At 38.9% G+C, this 23,595-nt stretch overlaps 2 protein-coding genes across 10 annotated transcripts in view; one reads left to right on the plus strand and one right to left on the minus strand.

Moving 5' to 3' along the window:
* The window catches only part of rimbp2a (RIMS binding protein 2a), a 66,434-nt gene extending 61,080 nt beyond the window's left edge, over positions 1–5,354 (minus strand). For 3 of the 6 annotated variants that reach the window (XM_058416080.1, XM_058416077.1, XM_058416076.1), the window contains exons 1-2: positions 5,232–5,249; positions 2,633–2,770 (exon numbers count right to left, since the gene is read on the minus strand). In XM_058416080.1, the coding sequence (XP_058272063.1) occupies positions 2,633–2,758 (126 nt within the window). In that variant the 5' untranslated portion in view covers positions 2,759–2,770; positions 5,232–5,249. Of the gene's footprint in view, positions 1–2,632; positions 2,771–5,231 lie in introns of all 6 variants that reach the window. The other 3 variants (XM_058416078.1, XM_058416075.1, XM_058416081.1) reach the window with 3 other exon arrangements.
* Positions 5,355–8,686: 3,332 nt separating this feature from the next.
* Positions 8,687–20,640, plus strand: odf2a (outer dense fiber of sperm tails 2a). 4 transcript variants are annotated; one of them, XM_058416426.1, is made up of 19 exons: positions 8,687–8,817; positions 10,464–10,583; positions 10,690–10,794; positions 12,024–12,197; positions 12,579–12,766; positions 13,652–13,784; positions 13,938–14,066; positions 14,164–14,238; positions 14,376–14,447; positions 14,537–14,653; positions 14,828–15,013; positions 15,340–15,449; positions 15,544–15,679; positions 16,248–16,358; positions 16,481–16,744; positions 17,018–17,118; positions 17,321–17,483; positions 17,984–18,109; positions 18,744–20,639. In XM_058416426.1, exons 1-19 carry the CDS (start codon positions 8,815–8,817, stop codon positions 18,915–18,917), a joined length of 2,487 nt encoding a protein of 828 aa, XP_058272409.1. In that variant the 5' UTR covers positions 8,687–8,814; the 3' UTR covers positions 18,918–20,639. The 4 variants fall into 4 exon arrangements, with proteins under 4 accessions (XP_058272409.1, XP_058272408.1, XP_058272411.1 ...); XM_058416425.1 differs by lacking the exon at positions 8,687–8,817 and adding an exon at positions 8,837–8,976 and having other exon boundaries at positions 18,744–20,640; XM_058416428.1 differs by lacking the exon at positions 8,687–8,817 and adding an exon at positions 9,080–9,099 and having other exon boundaries at positions 18,744–20,640.
* Positions 20,641–23,595: the final 2,955 nt, after the last annotated feature.

Here is a 23,595-nt window from a genome sequence, read left to right on the forward strand (position 1 = left end):
TTGAATTAAAGCTAAAAGTCTCTCTCTCTCTCTGAGCAGCCTCCCTCTCTCTCTCTCTCTCTCTCTCTCTCACATAGATACACATCTCAGTAGCCTTTCACTGTCTCACCAGTCTCTCACTGTCTCTGTAGTGCCACACTGGCAAAGTAGTGTTGCATTGTCTTGCCAGTCTTTTACTATCTCACCTGTCTCTCTCAGTCTCTCACTGTCTCACCAGACTCTCACCCTCTCACATATCACTACTGATTCATAAGAAACCGCTCCGCTGGATTGACCTGTAAATAAGTTAACAACCAAACAAAAGCAATTAAATGATGGACTAAAATATCTACAGTGCAGGTTGATTATGAAAAAATGTAGGGATTTCCGATGCTAATTAGATGATTGAAAAAATAGCGTAGCTACACTGCAGTTTGAAAAGTGACTTTTCCACCCTGCTTTCCCTCCACCCCCTCTCTGAAGCAGATTGCTATGCAAAATTTTACAGGATAACAAGGTACCAGTAAGCCATCAACATCATTTAACCTTTTTCATAGCAGCACTGCATTCAAACCACAAGTTATCACACAGAGAGCCTTTCTTTTCTTCAATAAAAACACCAGTGGAGCCAATCAACATGTGGATCTTTCATGACTGCCAATGTTGTGGCTGATATGAACCTTCTGACTTGAGTTTCCTTCCCGTAGGTTGCAGTGATGCAGCATTCTGTCAAGTTAAATAGAAAGCTGTTTGAAATACAGTCTATCAGAATATGTTCACATATTCAATATGTTCACATTTGACAATTTTAACTATTTATTTATTTGTTATGGAACCTGCCTGAATGTATTTGCGTGCAAATTGTCAAAAGTGGCCAAAATAGAAAAAAGGCAAACTAAATTTCACCAAAAATGAAAAGATTCAATAGGCCTACATGGATGTGTTGAATATAACAGTGAATTTAATAATAGCCTGATGATAATTAGATAAAGACATTTTTTTCCTTTTTTCTCCTGCACAGGACAATGCAGTAGATCAACAGTGCAAAATGTTTGCCATTTCATGGAAAAGAACTACATCTAAAAGTTGCTGTTTACTGTGTTTTTAATACTCTCAGATACTGACCACTCATATCAGTATCAGTATAGTTAGTGTTTGAATATATGGCAGGAGGACAAGATGGCGGATTTAAATATCTAATTTGCATATTCACATATATTCATAGATCCTGGCATTTTTAATAAGGGTAAAGGTGTAAGCATGCTGCTTTTGCATATTAAAAACATATTAGACAATGTATTACTTTACAGAGATGTTTAATGGGTTCATCTGACATGTTCAAGTGGAATTAAAATTTTCAACACCCATACACTCTAATATTCTGGACCAAAATGACAAAATTTGCATATTCAGCATTTGTCCTTTCTCTTCTTTTACCTTGGCCTGATTTTTTCCTTTCTCTAATTTACGCTACGTTTATCTCCTGACCTACAAGGTCATGTCACACAGCCTGCTTTTTGCCAAGTTAATGAGAACTTAAAAGAGAGAGGATGGAGGAAATGGATGTCAGAGCTGTTGGTGTTTATCTCACATCATATCAGAGATCTTAGTGACATTAAGAGGGATTAGTGAGACACGGCAGCAGGTACTGAGGCCATTAGTGTCTTTTTAATGCTGAAAAGGAACAGATTCTACAGGGATCGTCTCATAGTCTTCGTCTTTCTGTTGCCTAGCAACCACGATAGAGCCCCCACCCTCAATCCCACCACCACTAACATACACACACACACACACACACACAGTGCAAACACATCAGTTTAAACTGCCATGTTAATTCTCAGTGGAGACCTGATACAATGTTTACAGAGGTGAGTCGTGATTGGACGGCACACTGCAACCACACCTGCTGTACCTCTTGGAACACAAGGTCTTTGATTGGACAGCAACATTACTCGTTTCTCATCATCATACTTTGGTAGGTGGTGTCTAGCTGCGAACTGCATGTTCTTGAGCACACTGGCACCACCTTGTGTTTGTTTCTGATGCATCAAGAGTTAAAATCATGACCTTGTGCTCCAGTTCCAGTTTTTTCCCACTGACTTTACACTCCATGATCACCTAATTGAGCGACCAATTTTATTGGAAAGAAGAGAATTCTATCTTTCACAACACCTCCTAGTTACAAAGCTATCTCAGTTATAACGGAAACCTATAGCTTCTAGTTTAGCACGACTGAATCAAAATGTCATATATCAGTATCACCATTTTCACATAAATAGGAATACAATTCCCTTCTAATATACAGCTCCACCTTAGGTCACACCACCTATCTGAGTCTCATGCTAGTGTGTTTCTCTCAGTGACTGTCCTGTAGTCCATGCTGATAGCTATAAGCAAGTCATACAGTATTAGAAACCCCATCAGGAAGAGAGTATGAGACACTGAAGAACTCCACAAAGCCAAATAAGGAAACAGCACTGGGATGATTTACACACTCACACTTAGCTCACCATGTTAAACTGGAGGCTACAACAGTAAGCTTCCATTACTTTAGACACCAAATATGCTGAAGGGGAATTCTGTATTTAATATTTAGGAGGTTAAACAATATGAAATTAGGAAATAACAAAAAAGGTGACTTGTTCAGACTGACCTTCTCTCTAGCCCGGGTGTGACTTGCGTTCCGAGCTGCAATGATTGCCAACTGCCTCCGAATCCAGAGCAGCTCGGTCTGAGACTGCCTCAGCAGCTCCTCCACGTCCGGTTTCTGTCCACGCATCTTCTACTGTCCCTTTATACACATGCAAAAAAAAAAAAAGTTTTTATATGAATCAAAGAAACAAAATATACTAGAAACAAAATATACTGATTCACTGATCCTGGTGTCATTTGTGAAATCAAATTTACAAATATGTATGTAAAGTAAAAAGTAAAAGATATTTTAAACACACGTCAAATGTCTTTCACAATCACGCTGTATTTGTATCTGTCAGATAAATAACTTTAGAATTAATAAAATTGACAAAGTCTTGTGATATTGATTGATGGTCACTTTGATAGTACAATCATGTTCCATTTATGTGGCATGTCAAACTATAGATTGACAGTAAATAATAAATGTAATTTTAATTAAATCTTTTGAATGCCCGTAATGTCCTTATACCATTATCATCGATGTTAGTTAACCATAGTCTGTGTATTTGTTTATTACACACTATATTGCCAAAAGTTTTGGGACATCTGCCTTTACATGTACATGAATGTAATATGGAGTTGGCCCGCCCTTGGCAGCTATAACAACTCTTCTGGGAAGGCTTTCCACAAGGTTTAGGAGTGTGTTTATGGGAATTTTTGACCTCCTGAAGTGCATTTGTGAGGTTGGACGAGAAGGCCTGGCTCGCAGTCTCCGCTCTAATTTATTCCAAACGTGTTCTAGGTCAGGATGAGTTTGGTGAGAAGTTCCTCCACATCAAACTCGCTCTTCCATGTCTTTATGGAGCTTGCTTTGTGCACTAGTACACAGTCATGTTGGAACAGGAAGGGGTCATCCCCAAACTGTTCCCACAAAGTTGGGAGCATGAAATTGTCCAAGATGTCTTGGTATGCTGAACTAAGGGGCCAAACCCAACCCCTGAAAATCAAATCCTGAATTCAATGATTTGGAGGAGTGTCCCAAAACTTTTGCCAATATAGTGTATGCTTATATCTCAACGTTGTTACTTTTAAGCTTGTTCCTCATTTAAGGCCAAGGAAATTATGTACCTTTGATAACTTATGTATGTGCTGACTTCCACTAACTAATCAAAAGTGAATCCTCGTTATGAAATAAGTAAGACATTTTCAGGGCATGTTATTTTTGGAAAGTAATTATTGTAATGAAGGTGGTGTGATTTAATTTTCCTATTACAGCATGTTCTGCACTCTTTTATTCCTCTTATACGACAGGACTTTCACACCAGTTATCTATTTTAACTATTTAACATGCCTTTTTGGGCATTCTTTTTTTACAGTTAATTATCACTTACATTTGATGTTGCAGAATGTCTGTAAAACAAGTTCATTTGATTTGATTAAATCGATTGCATTCCAAGAGAGCTTATATTGACTGCTCATCAGGGTTCACCATGTAAAATTCCACTTCCTTGTTTGCAACAGTTACTGCAGTAGTGTTAGCTTCATCATTTCAGGAATAGGCCTATAGCTTTTGGGGTAAGGCTTATGCAGGCTTATGTCTTATAACTTGCTCTTGCTTCTATGATGTTGATTAATTATCACTTAAATTTATTATAGCAGCTATGAGCAGTCGTTCCCTTACCAGCCTCTTTTTTTTCTCTCTCTTTAAGTTAATAAAAATGGTACTTGTCATTTATGGAGAAAAAGTAAACTTCTCTGTCCAGTTTCAGAAAATTTAAGGTTTATGTTTTGTTTTATCTTTGACTGGTACAAAGTGTAGACATAAGAGACCTCATATGCACTGACATAAGAGACCTCCTTCCATAAATGTTAAAATAAATTCTCCTTAAGGAAAAAAAATCATCATTTTCAGTGTTAAATAACATCACTCATTTATGTGCAGCATCCTCCATACACCACTCTGTATATTAGCTTTTACTATAAAAATGATAACAACTAATCAGAATTTAGAATTCACTAGTGCTATAAGATAGAGTTCCACATGAATCACATTAACAACTGCTGGACTGGACTAGTCCTCATAAGTGCTAGCAGTAACCTAGCCAGTAGCACTAGCCATTAGCACATCTGCCTATTCATTAAGGAATCAGTTGATTGGAATGGGAATCCCCAAAGGATATGTTACAAGTTTTTTCGATGCATGCTGGTTAATGTAGAAAGGATTGAATGGTGCAAACTTGTGAAATCTATCAATGGTTGAGGTACATCAACAATTCATTTAAATTAACACCAAGAACTAACAGACTATAAAAGTGTGCTAATAACTGGCTATATGATCACTACATGTGTTTTTGTGGACTCTTGATACAACAAAACAAAATTCTAGAAACTCTAAAGTAAAAATACAATAATGCAGTGTTTTTGATTAAAATCCAAGAATAACTAGAGAATACCTGAAAAAGAACTAATATTTCTTCACATAGATTCTTCAGAAAAAAAACGATTTGCATGGAACAGAAATTCAGACACGGACTGACAGATTTGACAATGGACATTGACATTTACATTGTAAACCCTTTCACTTTACATTTACCTCCTGAAGTGAAAGAAGTGCATACCTGAGGTTATAAACGAGCCGCTCCTTTGCTTCGGCTTCTTTTCTCAGGCTGACTTTTCAGTCCGACACCTTCTTTAACCTTAGTGAGGAGTACTGGGTGCACATGGAGGTTCAGGTACTGGCCATTACTGGAGATTATTAATTTAAATTGTAACTAGGTACAGAAAAGATGGGGGGAGATGAGCCTCAGGAGCTCATCTCACCCTGTTTGATGTGTTTTTTTGTGAAGACTGTGTGTATGTACATCTCTCTCTGTCTCACTCTCCCTCACTTTCTCTCTCTCTCTCTCTCTCTCTCTCTCTTGCTGCGTGGCCATATGTCAGAGTGGAACGAAAAACTCACACAGAGATAAGATACAAATAAAGAGAGAATGCCAAAAATGCATAAAAGCATCAGAAAGAAGAGAATCTATGATCCGGACGTATTTTCTGGCAGGGTTTTTCAGGAAGGCTAAAAATGAAAAGAGCTGAAGCTTAGGTTCCTTTAAAATAAATAAATTTAAAAAATGTATTTGGGAAATGGTGAAAATTTGTCTGTTAGTCTGCTGTGAATCAGGTCTAATTTTAGAGCAGACCCTCCCTGCTGCTTCTATCATGCTGTGGATTGTTTCCATAGCATAGTTATGGCTATTAATATTCTTTACTTATTTATGGAAAACACGGACAAGTGCTGAATAAGAAGATTTGGCTTAAGCTTAAAGAATCTTGCAAAACGATATTCAGCCCACTCAAACTTTTCCACATTTTGTAGTGTTCCATCCTAGAACTAAAATGGGCTGACCATCTGAGTTACACAATATGTCTAACATGTGAAGATGCAAAAGATTTTTTCTTAATCCAAACACACAATTCTGAGCTCTGTAAAGAGTTTTGCACATACTATGTTCTCCGTGTGTTCTGGGTTCCTCCCATTGTCCAAAATCATGTAGGTAGTGGACACTAAATTGTCCCTGGGTGTGCATGAGTGTGTGAAAGTGTGCATGCATGATGTACTGGACAGACGTCCCATCCGCTGTCTGTTCTCTTGCCTTCTTACAGAGTTCCTGGGATCAGCTCGGGATCCACCCTGGATAAAGAAGATGAATGAATAGTTGAATGAATGATGACAGAAACATTGTTGATTGAAAAGGTATTTAATCACCTGGATCAATACTCCATAGACTCACTTCTGGCTGCCATTACAGCTACAAATCTTCTATGTTTCTGTAAGGTTTACACATCTGGATCCTGATATTTTTTTCCAATTCTTCTTAACAAACTTTAGCAAATTATGTCAGATTGGTCTTGCTACAGATTCTTCATCAGATTGTGGTCTGGGATCTAAATGGGGTGTTTAAATACATTCAATTTCTTGGTTTTGAACCACCTCAGAGTATCTTTGGCAATATGCTTTGAAACTGTTGTCCTGTTTCAAAGGCTGCTGCAAGGCTCTTGAAGATTGGAACAGCATTTCTTTTCTAGGAATGGCCTGTATTTTTACATCCCTTTGCAGTGATTTCTTTTCACACAATGTGGATCTGCCATACCACACTGCGATGGAGGTTGACTCAATTTAACTAAGTATGTGACGTTCTTTCTTTCTTTGTGGGGTCCCATAAAATGGTGACATCATAGGGAACTCCTCTTATGGGAGGAAAGGGCCCCGACTTCTATTTGTTTCTTGTTTGTTTCTTGTTTGCACATGTCAAAAAACAAAAAGAGTAAAAATGTAAAAAAAAAAAAAAAAAAGTGCTTGGCAAAAGGACATTAAAAGTGCACAGAGAAAGAATCAGAGCAAGAAAGGAAGTGGAAAGTGATGAAGATTCATTAACTGAGTCACTTATTGATTTAATTCTCGGCAAGCTCTTTATCTTGTGGGTCATTACAGATCTGGATGCTATCCTGGGATACACCTAATACAAGAACATAAAAATTAAGGATGGCAAATATGAGCCAAAACTACTAATATTCATCATCACTGTGGATGAGCTTTATCTTTGGGAAGAAAGCAGTTAAAGGTCTTGCTGTTGGGTTTGAGAGGTAATAATGTAGCTTTCATAGGAAAATTTGTAAATTCAGATGCCCAGATTGTCTTGTTAGCTTGACTTTTTAATAAAACATAGCCATAAAGCCATAAAACATAAAACAACAGTGCTGATGGTTACAGGGTTTAAAAACCTGCTGCTAAAATCTTCACAATTTTTTGGACACTATTTGGCTACAAATATGTGAACACTGACCAGTCACCCCCATATGTTTTGTTGAATGTCCCACTGGCCACTGAATTTTAAAACATGACTGTGGGGATTTGCTCATTCAGCTACAAGAGCATTAGTGAGTTCAGGCACTAAGGAGACCTGACACCATGACTTTATGAACATTTCTGCACAGGGGAAATGTCGTACTGGAACTAGTTTGGGTCTCTTACTTTCTCCGAGTTGAAATCTTAATGTTACAGCACGCAAAGACATTCTAGACAATTGTGTGCTTCTACCTTTGTGGCAACAGTTTGGGGAAAACCTTCACAGATGTTATCCTGTAAATGCAGCTGTTAGTAGATATACTCATAGTGTTTGTGATGAATGTACCTTTTGCAACATATCAGTTGAAGATATTGAACATTTATTGTTCTATTGCCCTTTTTCTATTTCCTTATAGGTTGACTTTAAAAAAGACATAACCAAAAAAAATAAACAAAGCCCTTAATTTGGAACTTCATGATATTTTACTTTGCTTTCAAGACCCATATTTGTCTGATAAACAAAATTACATCATTAATCTGTTAATTATCTTAGCAAAGTATTGTATTCATAAGCCAAAAATAATTCAAAAGAAACCATCACATATTACCTTTTATATCCCTGATCTTAAAATATATTTTGAAACCTTTACTAATATGAGCTCACAAAATAAGAAACTTATGAAAACAATAAAAATTATAAAGCTTTTCAAATGTATTTAACTGTCCTTATATAGCACTTTTTTCTTGTTATTTATTTATTTATTTTAATTAATTTTTTTTCCCCATATTTATGTTTATGTTCCTTTTACAGTATGTTTTGTTGTCTTACTTTAAACTGTGTGACATTGTTTTGTATCTGTTCTGCCCATCACCCTTGATGTTTGGGGAAGACCCACATATAGGTGGTCGGGTGTCCACATACTTTTGGCCGTAAGTCTACTTTCAAGAAACAAGAAGTGTAGGGACATATAGATGGTCAACAAACAAAGGGCAGTGGCAACAGTGGTAACCGTTTGTAATTTATTGTGCTGTTTGTTTTGTTAGATGTGGGCAAAGAGACATGGTTTCGGAGATAAGTCCTAACACGCCGCTTTAGTTTCCTTGTCAACCTGCGGCTTGGGTCCAGCGTTAGGCTTGGTTTCTATGACTACAGTTACTACCGGCAACGCAATATGGAAAGTGACGCAGTGCAAACGACTTTCACCAATCGGAGCGAGGTACGTTTTTGAATCAACCAATCAATCCAAAGAGAGCTCGTGCCTACCGGAAGGGAAGGAAGCGTCTTGTGATAAGAGACATAGTTAGCCTGTTAGCTCATACACGGATTGTTTTTATACGATATTTTTAATGTTTGCTTTTTTCGGATGGTAAGAAAGTTATTTTGTTATGGTGTTTGTAGGTTTAGTTAATTCCATTACGGAGGCGTTATGCATGCTAACCTCCGTATTATTTTTAAGTGGGAGTCAAGTAACTGTTTACGTTAGCTAGCCGCTTAGCCACTAGTGGATGTTGTAGTGATGTATATGGTGAGTGTATCTACGTGTATGTGACCCGGTGGTCATTTAGACTGATTATACTTGTAAAAGCTTTTAAAAACTTCCAAGTGTATTAATAGATGTTAGTCTTAATGTATCTTCAGAACATATCAGGTAAATATATATATATATATACATTTGCAATCATGTCTTTCGTAAAAGTATATAGTTCGATTTGCAGCTCTGTTTGTATATACAGAGAAATAGTCCCCAGAAAAAAAAGCAATAGGATGGAAGACAATAGTATAAATAAAATAATTCAATCGTACATTTAATCAAATCACTGTATTTTGAAGTATTTAAATAAAATGTACACCAAGCAGGCATAACATTATGACCACTGAGAGGTGAAGTGACCAACACTGATTATCTCCTCATCCTGGCACGAGTTAGTGGATGGGATATATTAGGCAGCAAGTGAACATTTTGTCCTCAAAGTATGGCAAGCGTAAGGATTTGACCGAGTTTGACAAGGACCAAATTGTGATGGCTAGACCACTGGATCAGAGCATCTCCAAAACTGCAGATCTTGTGGGGTGTTCCCGGTCTGCAGTGGTCAGTGTCTATCAAAAGTGGTCCAAGGAAGGAACAGTGGTGAACCGGCAACAGGATCATGGGCGGTCAAGGATCATTGATGGACGTGGGGAGTGAAGGCTGGCCCGTGTGATCCAATCCAACAGACAGTTGCTCAAATTGCTGAAGAAGTTAATGCTAGAAAGGTGTCAGAACACATAGTGCATGACGGGTCAGGGCTGTTTTGGCAGCAAAGGGGGACCAACACAATATTAGGCAAGTCGTCATAATGTTATGTCTGGTCTTGTATATGGTCAGTTGTAATCATATTTCTAATTGAATCAAAATTTGTAAAAAAAAAAATAATAATAATAATAATAAATAAATAAATAAATAAATAAATAAATAAATAAATAGTTAAAAATACTGACCACTACATTGCACATGAGATTTTGAAATCTTATTTTATTTAGTTAATTCTATAATTTTGATATAATAGTTTTTAAGACAGGGTTATAGTGTATTTTACTGTATATATGTACATTGTGATATTATAATAGAATATTATATATATGATCATAGAATGTATTTTATTTAATGATGTAAGATAATTAAAGAAATGCTGTAATATAGTGATATGATTCATTCATTATAATATTTATTTAATTATCTACAAATAACAGTGTGACCCAGTTTCATTTGGAAAAAGGTGGGCAAGTGATTTAATGTAATATATTTAGCTGTGAATGTTAATAGGTATATTTGCAAGATGCCTTTAAAATGATACACAAACATATATGCAAAATACTCACAGTTTCTGTCATTATATAGTCAATATATTTTCAAATATATGTAAAAATGCAAATATATGTGCGGGATGGTCATACATTAGTTTTTCATGAGGGCGCCTGCAATATACAGTGATTTATTATGACTGTACCAAAAGATGTCATTTTTTCATGCAGAAAAAAGCAATGCGAACCAGCTCATCCTCGCCACCACTGCACGTGCACGTGAATGAAAGCACACCTGTCCATGTGCATGTAAAGAAGGGCACGAAGAACAGCCCTATAAAGCCAGCACAGGTCAGTTCTCACCTTGTTTGTAGAAATGGTTGACGTGAAAAGGGGCACCAAGATTTAGGGTCACATTCAGATAGTCAGCGCATTTCATTTGCTGCTGTTGTTGCAGGTTAAGGTGAAAGGCTGCTTACGTCCCACTGCTAAAGTTAAGACAAGAGTCCCATGGATTCCTCCGGGCAAAGCTTCAACGCGAGAAGCATCATACAAGTGGGAGGTTAGATGGATTTTTATTATGTGTGCATTATTAAAGGAACAGTTTGGCAAATAATCTCCTGCAAACATCTGGAACAGTCAACACATGTTTGGTGTCTGAACCACTAGGTGAGGGAGACATTTATATTTTTGACTCTGAAGAATCATTTTTACAGCAGATAATCTGATTTGATTCTGCAGTTGATCCAAAAAGGTTCAAGGTCACAGCAAGGTCAAATGTCTGAAGTAGTGTTTCGTCAGTAACATCCTTTCTTTCACAGAAATGTAATTGCAATTGCCTTGAACACCAGAAGTCTTAGTCTGCACAACCCATAAAGTTAAAATTTACAGAATTCATGCCAGGATTTATTTGTGCAGAGCCTGTGCCATTACCAAAATCATCTGTGCTTGTACAGAGACCAATAGCTCTGGGATCACAATGACCAATGTGGGTTATATATACATTATTTATGTATTTTATAGGATATGATCACATAACCTATAATTGCAACCATGTTATACCCGTTAAAAAGAAGTTTTCACTAGCTTTCAGAGGACACAAACTCTGCATCGCTTCAATCTACAGTGCCAGAGAAAGAGGCTGTGGAGCTCTATTTCCAGTTAAAATGGCACCTCAGAGCTCATTATGCTTCAATTTATCATTTTCTTCCCAAGTCAGACACTGTGTTTATTCAATCGAATTTTTGGGAGTATTTATTAATGTTTTTTTATTTACAGTATGAAGCCACTGTTCATATTATTGCAGTTGTAATTTTCCTCCTTAAAATTTTGTTTAAATTGAAATTTTTTGTTCTTCTGAGTATTGAATCCAATTGTGAAGCCAGTATCGTGAGTCGAATCAAACCTGTGACCGGAGTATATTATTACACCCTTAATATTTCAGGCATTCAGTTTAGTAACAAGAAAGACTAAGCTTGTTGGCATCTAAGGCAGCCCTCAACATCGCAGTATATTGAACATCTTAAGGAAGTCTTTGACTCCCAGAACTGTTTATAATTAAAAATCTCCAGGTGTGCTAAAGTTGTTGAGACAAGCAAACTTGTTATAAGGCATCCAGTGATTCCTCAGTGCAGTCTGGTATCACTTAGAAAAAAAAGAATTTCTAAATTCAACTTTTCTGTAATGCAAATTGAAAGGTACCAAGTAGCAAAATTAAATAGGAGAGAAGAGCAGTGAATCTTGCATACTGTTTCTTTGAACGTTACTCCTAAATTATCATTTGTGGTTTAGGGACCAAGCCATCGCTTGGAAATCACCCCCCTACCTGAGCCAGACCCCTCACGCTCTGTTCTCCGTCTGGAAGACCTCTCCACTGATGAGGAGGAAGCTTTGCATGGACGCATCAACCAGTATGAGAGGAAGATCGATAGCCTTATGACCGAGGTCAGCTCACTAAAGAACGAGGTAAGTACTAGATAACCACACGTTGCACTTCTATTGCAATGTCCGATTGGTTCCAGCAACAGAAACCTGCTGGACTGGACCTGAGGAACCATGACATCGCAAACAATTTCAGTACAAGACTACCATGAATCTGAACTTGGGACAGCAAAATCACTTATAGAGAAAAATTAAACCACTCTATTTGGCCATTTCAGCAAAGTGATAAGGTTTTCAAAATCAGACTTGCACTGTCTTTGTTTAAGTGAAACTTGTTTTGATTTGTTAGATCTGTTTGATATGATTTACTTGATCCTGAACCCGGTGCAGCACAGGACACAAAAACACTGTAAAATAAGGTCAAGATCATGTCAGGAGTCTGATTTATGAAAGTGGGTTTTACAGGTGGAGCTGCGTAAGAAGGAGCAGCAGCTAGAGCGCCAGTCTGAGAGGCTAAGTGTCTCACAGCGTGTCATCGCAGAGCAAGAGGAAGAGCTGGCTGAGGTCGCCAAGGAGCTAGAAATCACAGAGCGAGAGAACACGCTCCTCCGGGAGTCCATGGAGAAAATACTGGAGGAAAACAACTATGGCAGGTTTGAAACTCAGAAGCTTCTTCTTAAATGGCACGTTTAAACCCGTTAAATATATTAGCCACAATACATCAGGCCAATTAATATAACATAATCATCATAGATTTTTATTAGTACAAGACAGTGGTGAGACCAGCCATGCTGTATGGTTTAGAGACAGTGTTGAGGTTCTCTTTGGGAGTGACACGGTTGGACAGGATTAGGAACGAGTACATCAGAGGGACGGCTCATGTTGGACGTTTGGGGGACAAAGTTAGGGAGGTCAGATTAAGATGGTTTGGACATGTTCAGAGGAGGGAGAGTGAGTATATCGGTAGGAGAATGTTGGACATGGAGCTGCCAGGCAGGAGGCAAAGAGGAAGGACAAAGAGGAGGTATATGGATGTAATAAATGAGGATATGAAGCTAGTGGGTGCAAGTGTTGAGGATGCAGAAGATAGGGATAGGTGGAGAGAGATGATTCGCTGTGGAGACCCCTGAAGGGAAAAGCCGAAAGAAGTAGATCATAGATTTTTATTACACACATGCAAATCTGTTACACTATGTAGATTTTAAACATTTAAATGTACTTATTTTGTGTAATCTGCTAAAACAACTTTGACTCTAGCTGATCATGTTTATCAGAACTGATAGATTCCCAGTGTTCCTGAGAGCATTTATTTTTATTTACACATTGAGAAATACAGCATGTTACAGCCTTGTGTTCAGGAACCTGTAAATAAGAACCTTATGACCACAGGTGTGTTATTTAATACAGGGGTACTAACTCTAGCCATCTATGGTCATCACTGTATGGTCATCACATGTAGCAACTGCTGGTTTACTGGTAAGCAATGAATAAAGATGTGTTAAGATTTCCCCTGCTCGTTTCTGTCTGCTCTTGGTCAGGTTGGAGAGAGAGAACCTGCAACAGGAGAAGGATGTGCTGCTCAAGAAGCTATTGGAGGCAGAGCTCGACAGCACTGCAGCCGCCAAGCAGGTCCTGGCGCTCCGAGATGCTGTTAGCCGCATGTCGAGAACTGTAAGCGTGTCACCATTTACTCACTGTTATAGACTATACTCACTGTTATAGTCTATACCTTTTTGCTTTTCACTTTTCATCTTTACCTAGACAACAGATCCATAGCTAGATATTAAAGAGCACTGTTTGGCATCTGTTTGTTTTCTCCCCCAGGAGAAGCGAATGACTGGCTCTGACTCGTTGCTGGCCCGGCAGAAGGATCTCCTCCTGCAGAAGTTGGAAACTTTTGAGAGAACAAACCGAACACTACGCCGCCTCCTGAGGGAGCAGCATGAGCATGAGGTGCTGTCTTTTCCTTCAGCAGGGCTAGCAGTGATGAGCCTGACATGTCGTGCCTGTTGATGCTGATTTCATTTTTTTTTTTTTCTTTTCATGACAGATGGACTCACTTCAATTGCTGGAGCAGAAAGACTCTCTTCTGAAGAGGCTCACTGAAGTTGAAGCAGAAAACTCGGTCTGTTTTCTCCATATAATAATAATAATAATAATAATAATAATAATACATTATTAATCAGTATGTACATGATCTGGTTAAGTGCATGTATGCTGAGAGTTTGAGAGTTTAACACTGAGCACATCTCTCCTCTGTAGCACCTTCACATGAAGCTACAGGATAAAGAGAAAGAAGTCGCTGACCTTTCCTGCCTTTTAGAGAACGAGAAGGTGCACTGAGCAAATCCAAATCTAAACATTTACAATTAGAATTGCAGTGTAGCTTTAATGTGTGATGTTGTACATACTCACCATCACAGGAACATGTGAAGACCACGAGTGAGCTCTCCAAGTCGCTGGAATCAACCCGAGCTCATCTGCAGGGCCAACTACGCAACAAGGAAGCAGAAAATAACCGGCTTTCAGTCCAGATTAAGGTTGATTTGTTTTATTTTCTGGTATATTCTGGTTTCCTATATATGTAAAAAAAATCTTAAGGTAACTGTCAGTGGTTACTTTAGCTACCTGTAATCATTGTATGGCTAGTAAAACTGTTAATTAGTGTAATAACTGCTTTTCGTAACTGCTTTTCTTTTCTTTGATTGGTTCAGAACCTGGAGCGAACAGCTGATCAACAGCAGGGAGAGCTGGAGTGTGTGCAGGCTCAGATGCGGGAGTTGAAGCAGCGGGCTGATTTGGATAAAGAGGCACTGAAGAAAGCCACACGGGCGCTGAAACAGAGAGCAGAACGCAGCGAGGACACTGCAGGACATCTCAGCGCTCAGTTGACCGAAATGGTAAGAACAGTAATCCAGAGAAGAAACTTCGTTTGTAGCCCCAAAACTGTTGGTCGCCAAAGGTTCCTACTTATTGTCATTTACATGACCACTGTGAGACACCATAAAGGTCACCACTGAATTCAAAAACATTTTGTGCCAAAGACAACATTGCACTCTTTTATTTCATGTTGTATTCCTAAGGTCATGGGTTATATAAGATAAGGATAAAGAACTGTTGATTATACGTTAAACCAGGAAATCACTACAGTGTATATATAAGGTGCTACGAATGAAAATATGCGACAACCCGAAGCTTAACGTTTCTCTTTGTGTGTGAATTGTAGGAAGCCCGGCTGGCAGATGCTGTTTCAACTGCAGAGAACTGGAGCAGTCGTCACGCAAAAGAGCTGAAGGAGAAAGGCCAGCTGGAGGTGGAGATCACACTGCTGAATAGGTGAGCACCAAAGTGTTTATAATAGTGTCTTTTGTTCAAAATGTAGATATAGTGAGCAGACCCCTTAATAGACCATCCGTTCGGTTCCTTCCAGCCGGATCGCAGATATGACAGAGCAGCTGCATATGCTTGAGGAGAAAACCAGAGCAGAGAGAGACGGACTTCTGGACCGGCTGCACAGTATGACCACGGAGAGCACCACAGTTAGACTGGAGAACCAGAGCCTAAAGGTGGAGCCACGCCCCGATGTGTTAGCTGTATTTTAGAGAAAAAGACACGACACAAATTACTACTTATTTATTTGTTTGTTTGTTTTTATTTTGGTGATAGTTACACCTGTGCGCCATTAGGGGTAGGTAGTTTCACAAGAGACAATGAGACAACATACCCTCTCTGAATGGCACACAGATCAGTAGCCTTGATATCACTGAATGTGATTTCTCCTTCAAAGACATGAAGGAATGTTTTCATGTCATTTCTAATAAATATCTGGTGCAGATGCACCATGAAATTAAGTAATTTTTTTATTTCTACATTCAATACTGAAGTATATCACCAAATCCTAAACATGCACACAAACGTTGCTGTAGTATGTACCATTTTGTTATGATTATATTTTATTATCTCAGAATATTAAAAATTTATTATCAAAATATTAGGACTTTATTCACAAAATCTTTTTTTTTAATTTATTTTTTGGTATTTTTTAAATTTTAAACAGTGGCCTGAAAATGCTGTAGTATGTTGTGTTTTGGATGTGTTATCATTTTATGATATTCAGCATATTTGCTTGTGCAGGCAACTCTGTCAGCACTGGAGGAGAAACTGTCTCTGTCCCGGTCTGAGGTGGAGCAGGTCAAAGCCTCAGTGAAGCAGTATGAAAGCTTAGTGGACAGCTACAAGATTCAGGTCTGCTCATCACATTACTACATATTCTCACACACACACAGTGGGATTGGTGTTTAATAATAGAGCTTCATGCTAAAGCCTTAGATACTTCATGACGTAACTTTGGGTGTGTGTGTATCCAGCTGCAGAAGACACGTGCCGAGGCAGATGAGTATAGTGTGCACGCGCAGCAGGCAGAGCGGGAGGCACGGGCTCTAAGAGAGGAGCTGGATCAGGAGCTTGATCAGGCCCGGAAGCAGCTGATGGGTCGTCTGAGCGAGCTGGAGCCATTACCCGATACCCTGCGCCGCACTGAGCTCCAACTGCACGAAGCACAAGAAAAGGAACGTTTACAGGAGAGGAGGAATGCTGAGCTTACAACGGGTCTTGCAGAGTTACGAGTTAAGGTGTGTGTGTGAGAGAGAGAGAAAGTGAGAGAGAGAGAAAGAGGTAAGAAGATTTAAAATCACAGGGAACCTAAATCCACTTTGCCATCCATTATTATATAATAAATCCATTATTATCTTTAATACGGATGATATAAGATTTAGCTCGAATGCTTTTCCCTTCTTATTTTTGCACAGGAACTACCAGTGTCATATTCCAAGGATCTATAGGATCGGTACATGAGTAAGTTAATTGCTCATTAATGGGTATGATGTGTTGATGTATTTGAACAGGTTGAACAGCAGGGTGTTCAGATGGAGAAGGTGCAGCAGAGGAACACGCTACTAATGGAGGAGAACAACCAGCTCAAGCACAAAGTAGATTCCCTCGAAAGGTCTGTCACTATAGCACTGTACACCTAAAAAAACATTCAGCAGCTTGTGGCTGGCATAATGCTGATTATGCCACATTTCTCAAGCTGGTTACTAAGCTGTTTATTTGTAAATGTTCACAGGAGTAACTAACTCTGAAATATACTATTGATGAAAATCCAGTTAGTTACACAATGAAATTTAATTGACATTAAACATAAACAGGAAGTTGGAGGAGGCCAGCTCTCAGAACGGAGATCTTCTACAAATGATAGCAAAGCGAGAGGAGTCCATCCTTCACAACCAGATGCGTTTGGAGGAGAAGTCTCGCGAATGCAACGCACTAAGCCGGCAGCTAGAAGAGGCACTAGAGGACGCCAGGCGACAGGTCTGTAAATTTACAACACCTAAGACTCCATAAAACTTGTTGTATGCTTACAGCAGAACAGCAGTCTGTATGTTTAACTAAGACTGTGCAGGGAATAGACTATACATTCTCTCTTATCTGTCTATAGAATAAATACAGTACAATAATAAAACACTGGGAACAAGAAAAAAATATTTTTAGATGGGAAGCACATTATACAGGATCGAGTGATGGGGTTTTAACTACCATTTGCTTCTTAGGTTGTACCGACAGTTCTCAAATGACAAAATGTAGACAAAACTAGCAAATCTTCTAGTAATGCAGCTCAGCCATTGCAGCATGCCTGCTACCATAGACACTAATGCTTCTACCTTGTATAGGGTGCCATTATATTTGTGCTAATTGAATGGCTTGTTTTGTCTTTATTTGCTAATAAAATGTACCAACGAAATGGCCTTCATAGGCTGGAATCTGTGCATTTCTGATGTTTTCAGTAATCTAACGTGTGGTCTGATTGACAGGTGTCCAATACAAGAGAGCGAGCCGCATCTAAAGAGCGAGCCTCTCAGTCCAAAGTGATTGAGTTGGAGACCCAACTGAGCCGAGCCAGTTCAGAGCTCAGTCAGCTGCGGAGAACCAAAGACGAGGTAAGCTTTATGATGGACAGACAGTGTGTCTCAGCCATCATGCAATCTGTATCCATAACAACACTCTTACCAGTCCTAGCCAGGATCAGGTAACTAACTAGCGTTGCTTATAATGTGATAAGATTTATTCTTGTCAATAATGCAGAGGAAATTAAGACTGGTGATGAGGATGTGCTGCTTGTGTATAATTTGGGAAAAAGAAATGAAGAAGATACGAGTTGCTTGTGTGATATACCTGTATGTAGGCAAGGTTTAAGTGTGTCACATCATGTACCAGTGAATGTCCCAAAAATAGACAAGTTACATTTCAACGTTGAAATATTGGCAACAAAATATTTTCAGTTCCAGTAGGTCATAATATTCTCAACAATTTTTTTTCATGCATTTTTTTTCATGAATAAAACTATTTTTTAAAATCTACATCTAGCTTTTACACAAATATATAATGTGCTATAGCACACACAATTGCAGTCTTTGAAAAAAGTATTCTGCTGGGAACAAATGACTATAAATTAGCTAAAGAGGACAATTTGGGGTGCCAGGCTTGTCTGCAGTACTAATCAGTGAGGATTTACTGAACTCTTGTTAATGCATGGCATTCATTCTTCTGGGTCCATTGTCACTGTATTTTCAGGCTGAGAGGAGGTACCAAAGCCGTCTGCAGGACGTGAAGGACCGCCTGGAACAGTCGGACAGCACCAACCGCAGTCTGCAGAACTACGTGCAGTTCCTCAAAGCTTCTTATGCTAGTGTGTTTGGGGACTTGCCTCTCAGCAGCAGCTCACTCAGAGCTCACTCAGCCATCTGACACCTTGTACACTTGAAACTGAGGTGATGCAGGACACACAGACACCAGTGTGTATTTTTTTTACACAGTACAGTGTGATGAGTTTACCTTCGTCAGTTTTATTTGAATGTGGGTAAGAACCAAAGTACCATTAGACTCTAATCTTGCATTAATTATCCTTGTTCCTCATTATATTTCATATAAATCTCTATACTTGAGCCCTAGATTAGTGACAGTGTTTTGAAGCGGTGCTTAAATAGCAGAAGCAAATGCTCCTCAGAGACCTGAATAAAATTTCAGTCATTATCAAGAACATCTGATTTGTCTGATTATGAACTTTTATTATTATTATTATATAAATATATATATATTTTTATTCCTTTATTTCAAAACCGCAGGCTGACCAATCAATAATATGTGAAACTTCTTATAAAACTGTAAGTTCTGTTGTATTGGTGTTCTTCAGCCTTGCTAAATTTCTTCAGATAAATAAAATAATCAGCCTCTGCTAGGATTATAAAGTCATTCAGGGTAGATTCATATTTATAACTAACATGAACTACAACTGGGTCAAAAATTGATTTTGTAATGACAGACTGAGTTGACTTAGTTTAAACTTTTTTCATCAACACGTTGGTCTGTTTCGACTTGAAATGGTAATGCAGCAGTGCTTTATTGTGTCCAGTTCCCACACTTCCTCATCTATAAACTCTGAGCTTCTGTCAGCACTATCACACTTGTAATCCCTTAGATCACTGACTAGCCGAGTCTGTGAGTCTTTCACCCAACCGTGTTGAATAGCTGCGCTCTGTTTGTTGCCTCCACTACTTATACATAGGATTTCTCTCTGAGCATCACTGGAAAAACATGGTGAGTCAGAAAAGAAGATCTTTTATTGTTAACAGCAAAAACTGACCGTTGCCCCTTATGTTAGATTTTGTCGTCCTATTAATCACCATTATCGGTCCTCTATTAATCACCATTATCACATACTAAGTTGTGCAAGAGGAAAGTGCAGACAGGATTTCTCTTTCTAACCAAATCAGGCATCTGTGAACTGTATATTGAAGATATGTGTTGGCCTTCACCCTCCCTGAGCTGACTGGTGAGTAGGAATTGACTAATGATAAAGTTGGTAATAAAATAGATTTTTTTTTTAAATAATGAAAATACAACAAGCAGTAAATTATCACCAGAGTTACTAAACACACGACACATATTTCAGCAAAAACATATGCAGTGTGCTGTACAGTGTAGTTTTCCTTTAATGCGACTAAGCACATGGTGCTGTAGTGTTCAGACTGAAGATCTCATCAATGGGTGCTACCAGTTTTATATTACACGATTTTCTCTCTAATAACTGTGTTTGGAATTCTATGTGCACTTATATTGCTATAGACAATAATACATATATATGTTTTATACAGTTATACATATGAAATGTTTACATTTTTATCAGTTCATCTGAAGTATAAGTAAAACTTTTTAAAAATTTCAGATGTGTGAGATCTCTTCTGTTGCACAGCTCAGCCTTCAAACTTTAGCTCTTGCCCCGTTGTCATTTCTGTGATCAAGGCACAGTTTTATATCAAGCTGGTGGTCTTTGATGAAGATTCTTGTCTTCTTGTCTTTCTCATGACCTTCAATGCAGTCTCTGTAAAATGATTACTTTTCTCTGTAGTCACCCTGTGGGCTCCTTTTTAATATTTCTTTGCCTTCAGTTGGGCTGAAAGCAATTAGATGGAGGTGTTTTTCACACCCATTATGTTTTTTCCTATAAGTGAATCAATGATGAATATATTGTTGTCACAAATAATTGTTTGAATACAGCAAGTGGGTGGCTACAAGAGCTTTATTTAAAAAAAAAACAAAAAAAACAATCTGCTTTTTGTTCATTCTTTAACAATCAAATGTTTTGGTTTGTCATTAAATTTTCGGTTAACATGGCCAGCTACATTTCTGGTATTAACTGAAGAGGGGAAAAAAGGAGGTCAGTGAGGGAATTACTGTTTATATCTGCTATAACTGTATATCTGACTAACTGTTTCAGATGTTCCTTGTCATGAAACTTATTGTGGTATAAGAGTTAACGTTTGGAAATGTGGGGTTCGCAGTGGGCACCATTCACACACTCATTCACACCTAGGGGCAGTTTAGCATAGCCAATCCAAATACCTGCACGTATAAGAGGACATTGGTTGTATGGACCAGAGCTCAGGATCGAAAGGGACCCTAGAGCTGAGAATGCTCAAAAAAATTTCTAGTATTTCAAAAGAAAGAGATATGACTCTATAGAGCTGTATTGTTTTACATCATTACAAAGCTAATAATTTAGTTTTTAAATATAATTTCCTACATAACCTGATTGTGAAGCACAGAAAGCATCAAAATTTAAACCGTTTTGGAAGATATTAAAGATAATTTTTATAGTCATAGTGTAAGTAAAAATTCACACTTTTATACAATGTGTTAGGTTGTGCCCTGCCCTCCCCTAAATTATTATTTGGGTTAACTATAAAGATGAGTTTCAGGTGGCTGGGTAACTGTGTTGAGGACATAGATATTGAAAAGGTCCAGTGTGTTTTATAAAATTATTAACGGTTCAGACAGCATTGACCAAAGTATGCAGAAATGTGTTTTATATAATTAGAGAAAAACTGTCAGCAAAGACCAGTGAGATATTAACAGGAAATACTGAAGTTTCTGAACATGTGATATGTCATTGTGCCTGCATGCGAGCAAAAACAGTGTGAAAACATGCAAAACAACACACACAGTACCTTGATCTGAAACTATAATAATATACAGTTAATGTATTATAAAACACAAATAATTTTGCTGATAATGAAAATAAGAATTTCTTTATTATTTGCATAAATTAATTCACTCATCATCAGTACATGATTTATCCTGGTCAGGGAACACTGGGTGTGAGGTGGGAAAACATTAATTACATTATATCACTTGGGGAAAAATAACAAGGTTTGGTATATTTGCCTCCCTCTTGTGGTTGTGAGTTGTTTGGTGCCATTTTCCAAGTGATCAGTAAATCTTGTTGAAGATAGCCTTTCCCTCTGGGTTCCCTATATACATGTCTCTGGTTCTGGGCAGGTCAGACCTAACAGCCTTACTATCTTTCAAGTACTTTCTGAGATTCACTTCAATTCAATTTATTTTGTATAGCGCCTTGTACAATGAACATTGTCTCAAAGCAGCTTTACAAAAGAAGAGAAACGGAGAAAGGGGAGGGGAAAAATATATAACTAAATAACTAGAAATAAGAATAAATTATTAAATTAAATTATTAAACTATTTTATTTTATCCTTAATGAGCAAGGAGATATGTGGAGATATCAGCTGTTTATTTACTGTGGAGAATGCAGCAGCTGAATGAGTGAGTATTGCAGAAAAACGATCATACATGTATCCATGGCATGTGTCAAACATCAAATACAGCACACGACTTTCCATGCAGACTTGCTCGAATGGCACACCAATGATGGGGAGAGGGATGAGAGGTGCTGGCTTCTGGGCACTGGCTCGGCTGGCCTTGGCTCCCCAGAGGGTGCATGTGGGCCAGGTGCAGGAGGAGGGCAGTCCTGGTAATGGTGTGGAGGGTGCATCTGATAAGCCAGGTTCTGGGAGCCCAAGACGACAGCGGGAGCTTTGGTTCAGTTGGCATGGGTGCTTCTACAGGTCCGTTAGTGGGGTGACTCCCCAATTTCATCCTCTCCCCAAAGTGTTCCGGCTCCGGCAATCAAGGAGACTGGGGGTGGCAAGGAGGCCAAAAGTCTCTTTGGGGGTCATAACTGATTTCCAGAGTGGCCATGGTGCATTGCATTATCTCCAGGAACTCCCTGGTGTTGGTGGGGCCATGGAGTCCAATGGCCTTCTGTTCCTCAGGAGGAAAAGCCCAGATGAACCAATTCATGATGGCACGTTCAGTGACATCTTTCACCGACTGTCGATCCGGCTGGAGCCATCTTCAGCCGGTCCAGAGTAGGTTGTCTGTGCCCTGGGGTTAACGGCTGGATCATATCTCCATCTGTGGAACTCCCCAGTGGTATAAACAGGAGACCGTCCGCAATGGGTGAGGATTTCTGCTTTCACCTTGCTGAAGTCCCTGGCCTCATCCACCTCCAGGGCTTAGTAGGCTAGCTACACCTTCCCGGAGAAGGTGTCTGCCCAGTCCCACTGTAGCCTTTGCAAGCTGCAGTCCAGTCGAACATCTCCAAAAAAGGCCTCAACGTCGTCCTCCACAGTCACCCTGGAGAGGAGAAGCTGATTGGCGCTGGCCTTGGTGCTGATCCCCCCACCGCTCTGTGAGCATTGCTATCCAGGGTGCTGAACTGCTGCTGCTCTGTGACGGCACCGCTTTCCAGGATGCTGAACTGTTGCTGCTTCTTGTGCTGTGTAGAGAGAGAGACAGGGGCAAAGGGCGGTTTCTCTGCAAATGCTCAATGGCTAGTGACCAGCTTCGCTCGACTTCAAAAGAATGTCCATTTTATCCACCTACAAACAAACACACATGTTACATGTGTCAATGAAAGTGATATGCATCTTATTCTTGCTCTTCTTTAAGCTGCTCCCTTCAAGGGTCGCCACAGCGGATCATTTTTCTCAATCTGTCCTCTGCATCTCACTCTGTCACACCATCCCCATTCATGTCTGCCCGCACCACATCCATAAACTTCCTCCT

The sequence above is a fragment of the Hemibagrus wyckioides genome, linkage group LG18 (assembly GCF_019097595.1).
Source record: "Hemibagrus wyckioides isolate EC202008001 linkage group LG18, SWU_Hwy_1.0, whole genome shotgun sequence".
NCBI classification, from domain to species: Eukaryota; Metazoa; Chordata; class Actinopteri; order Siluriformes; family Bagridae; genus Hemibagrus; species Hemibagrus wyckioides.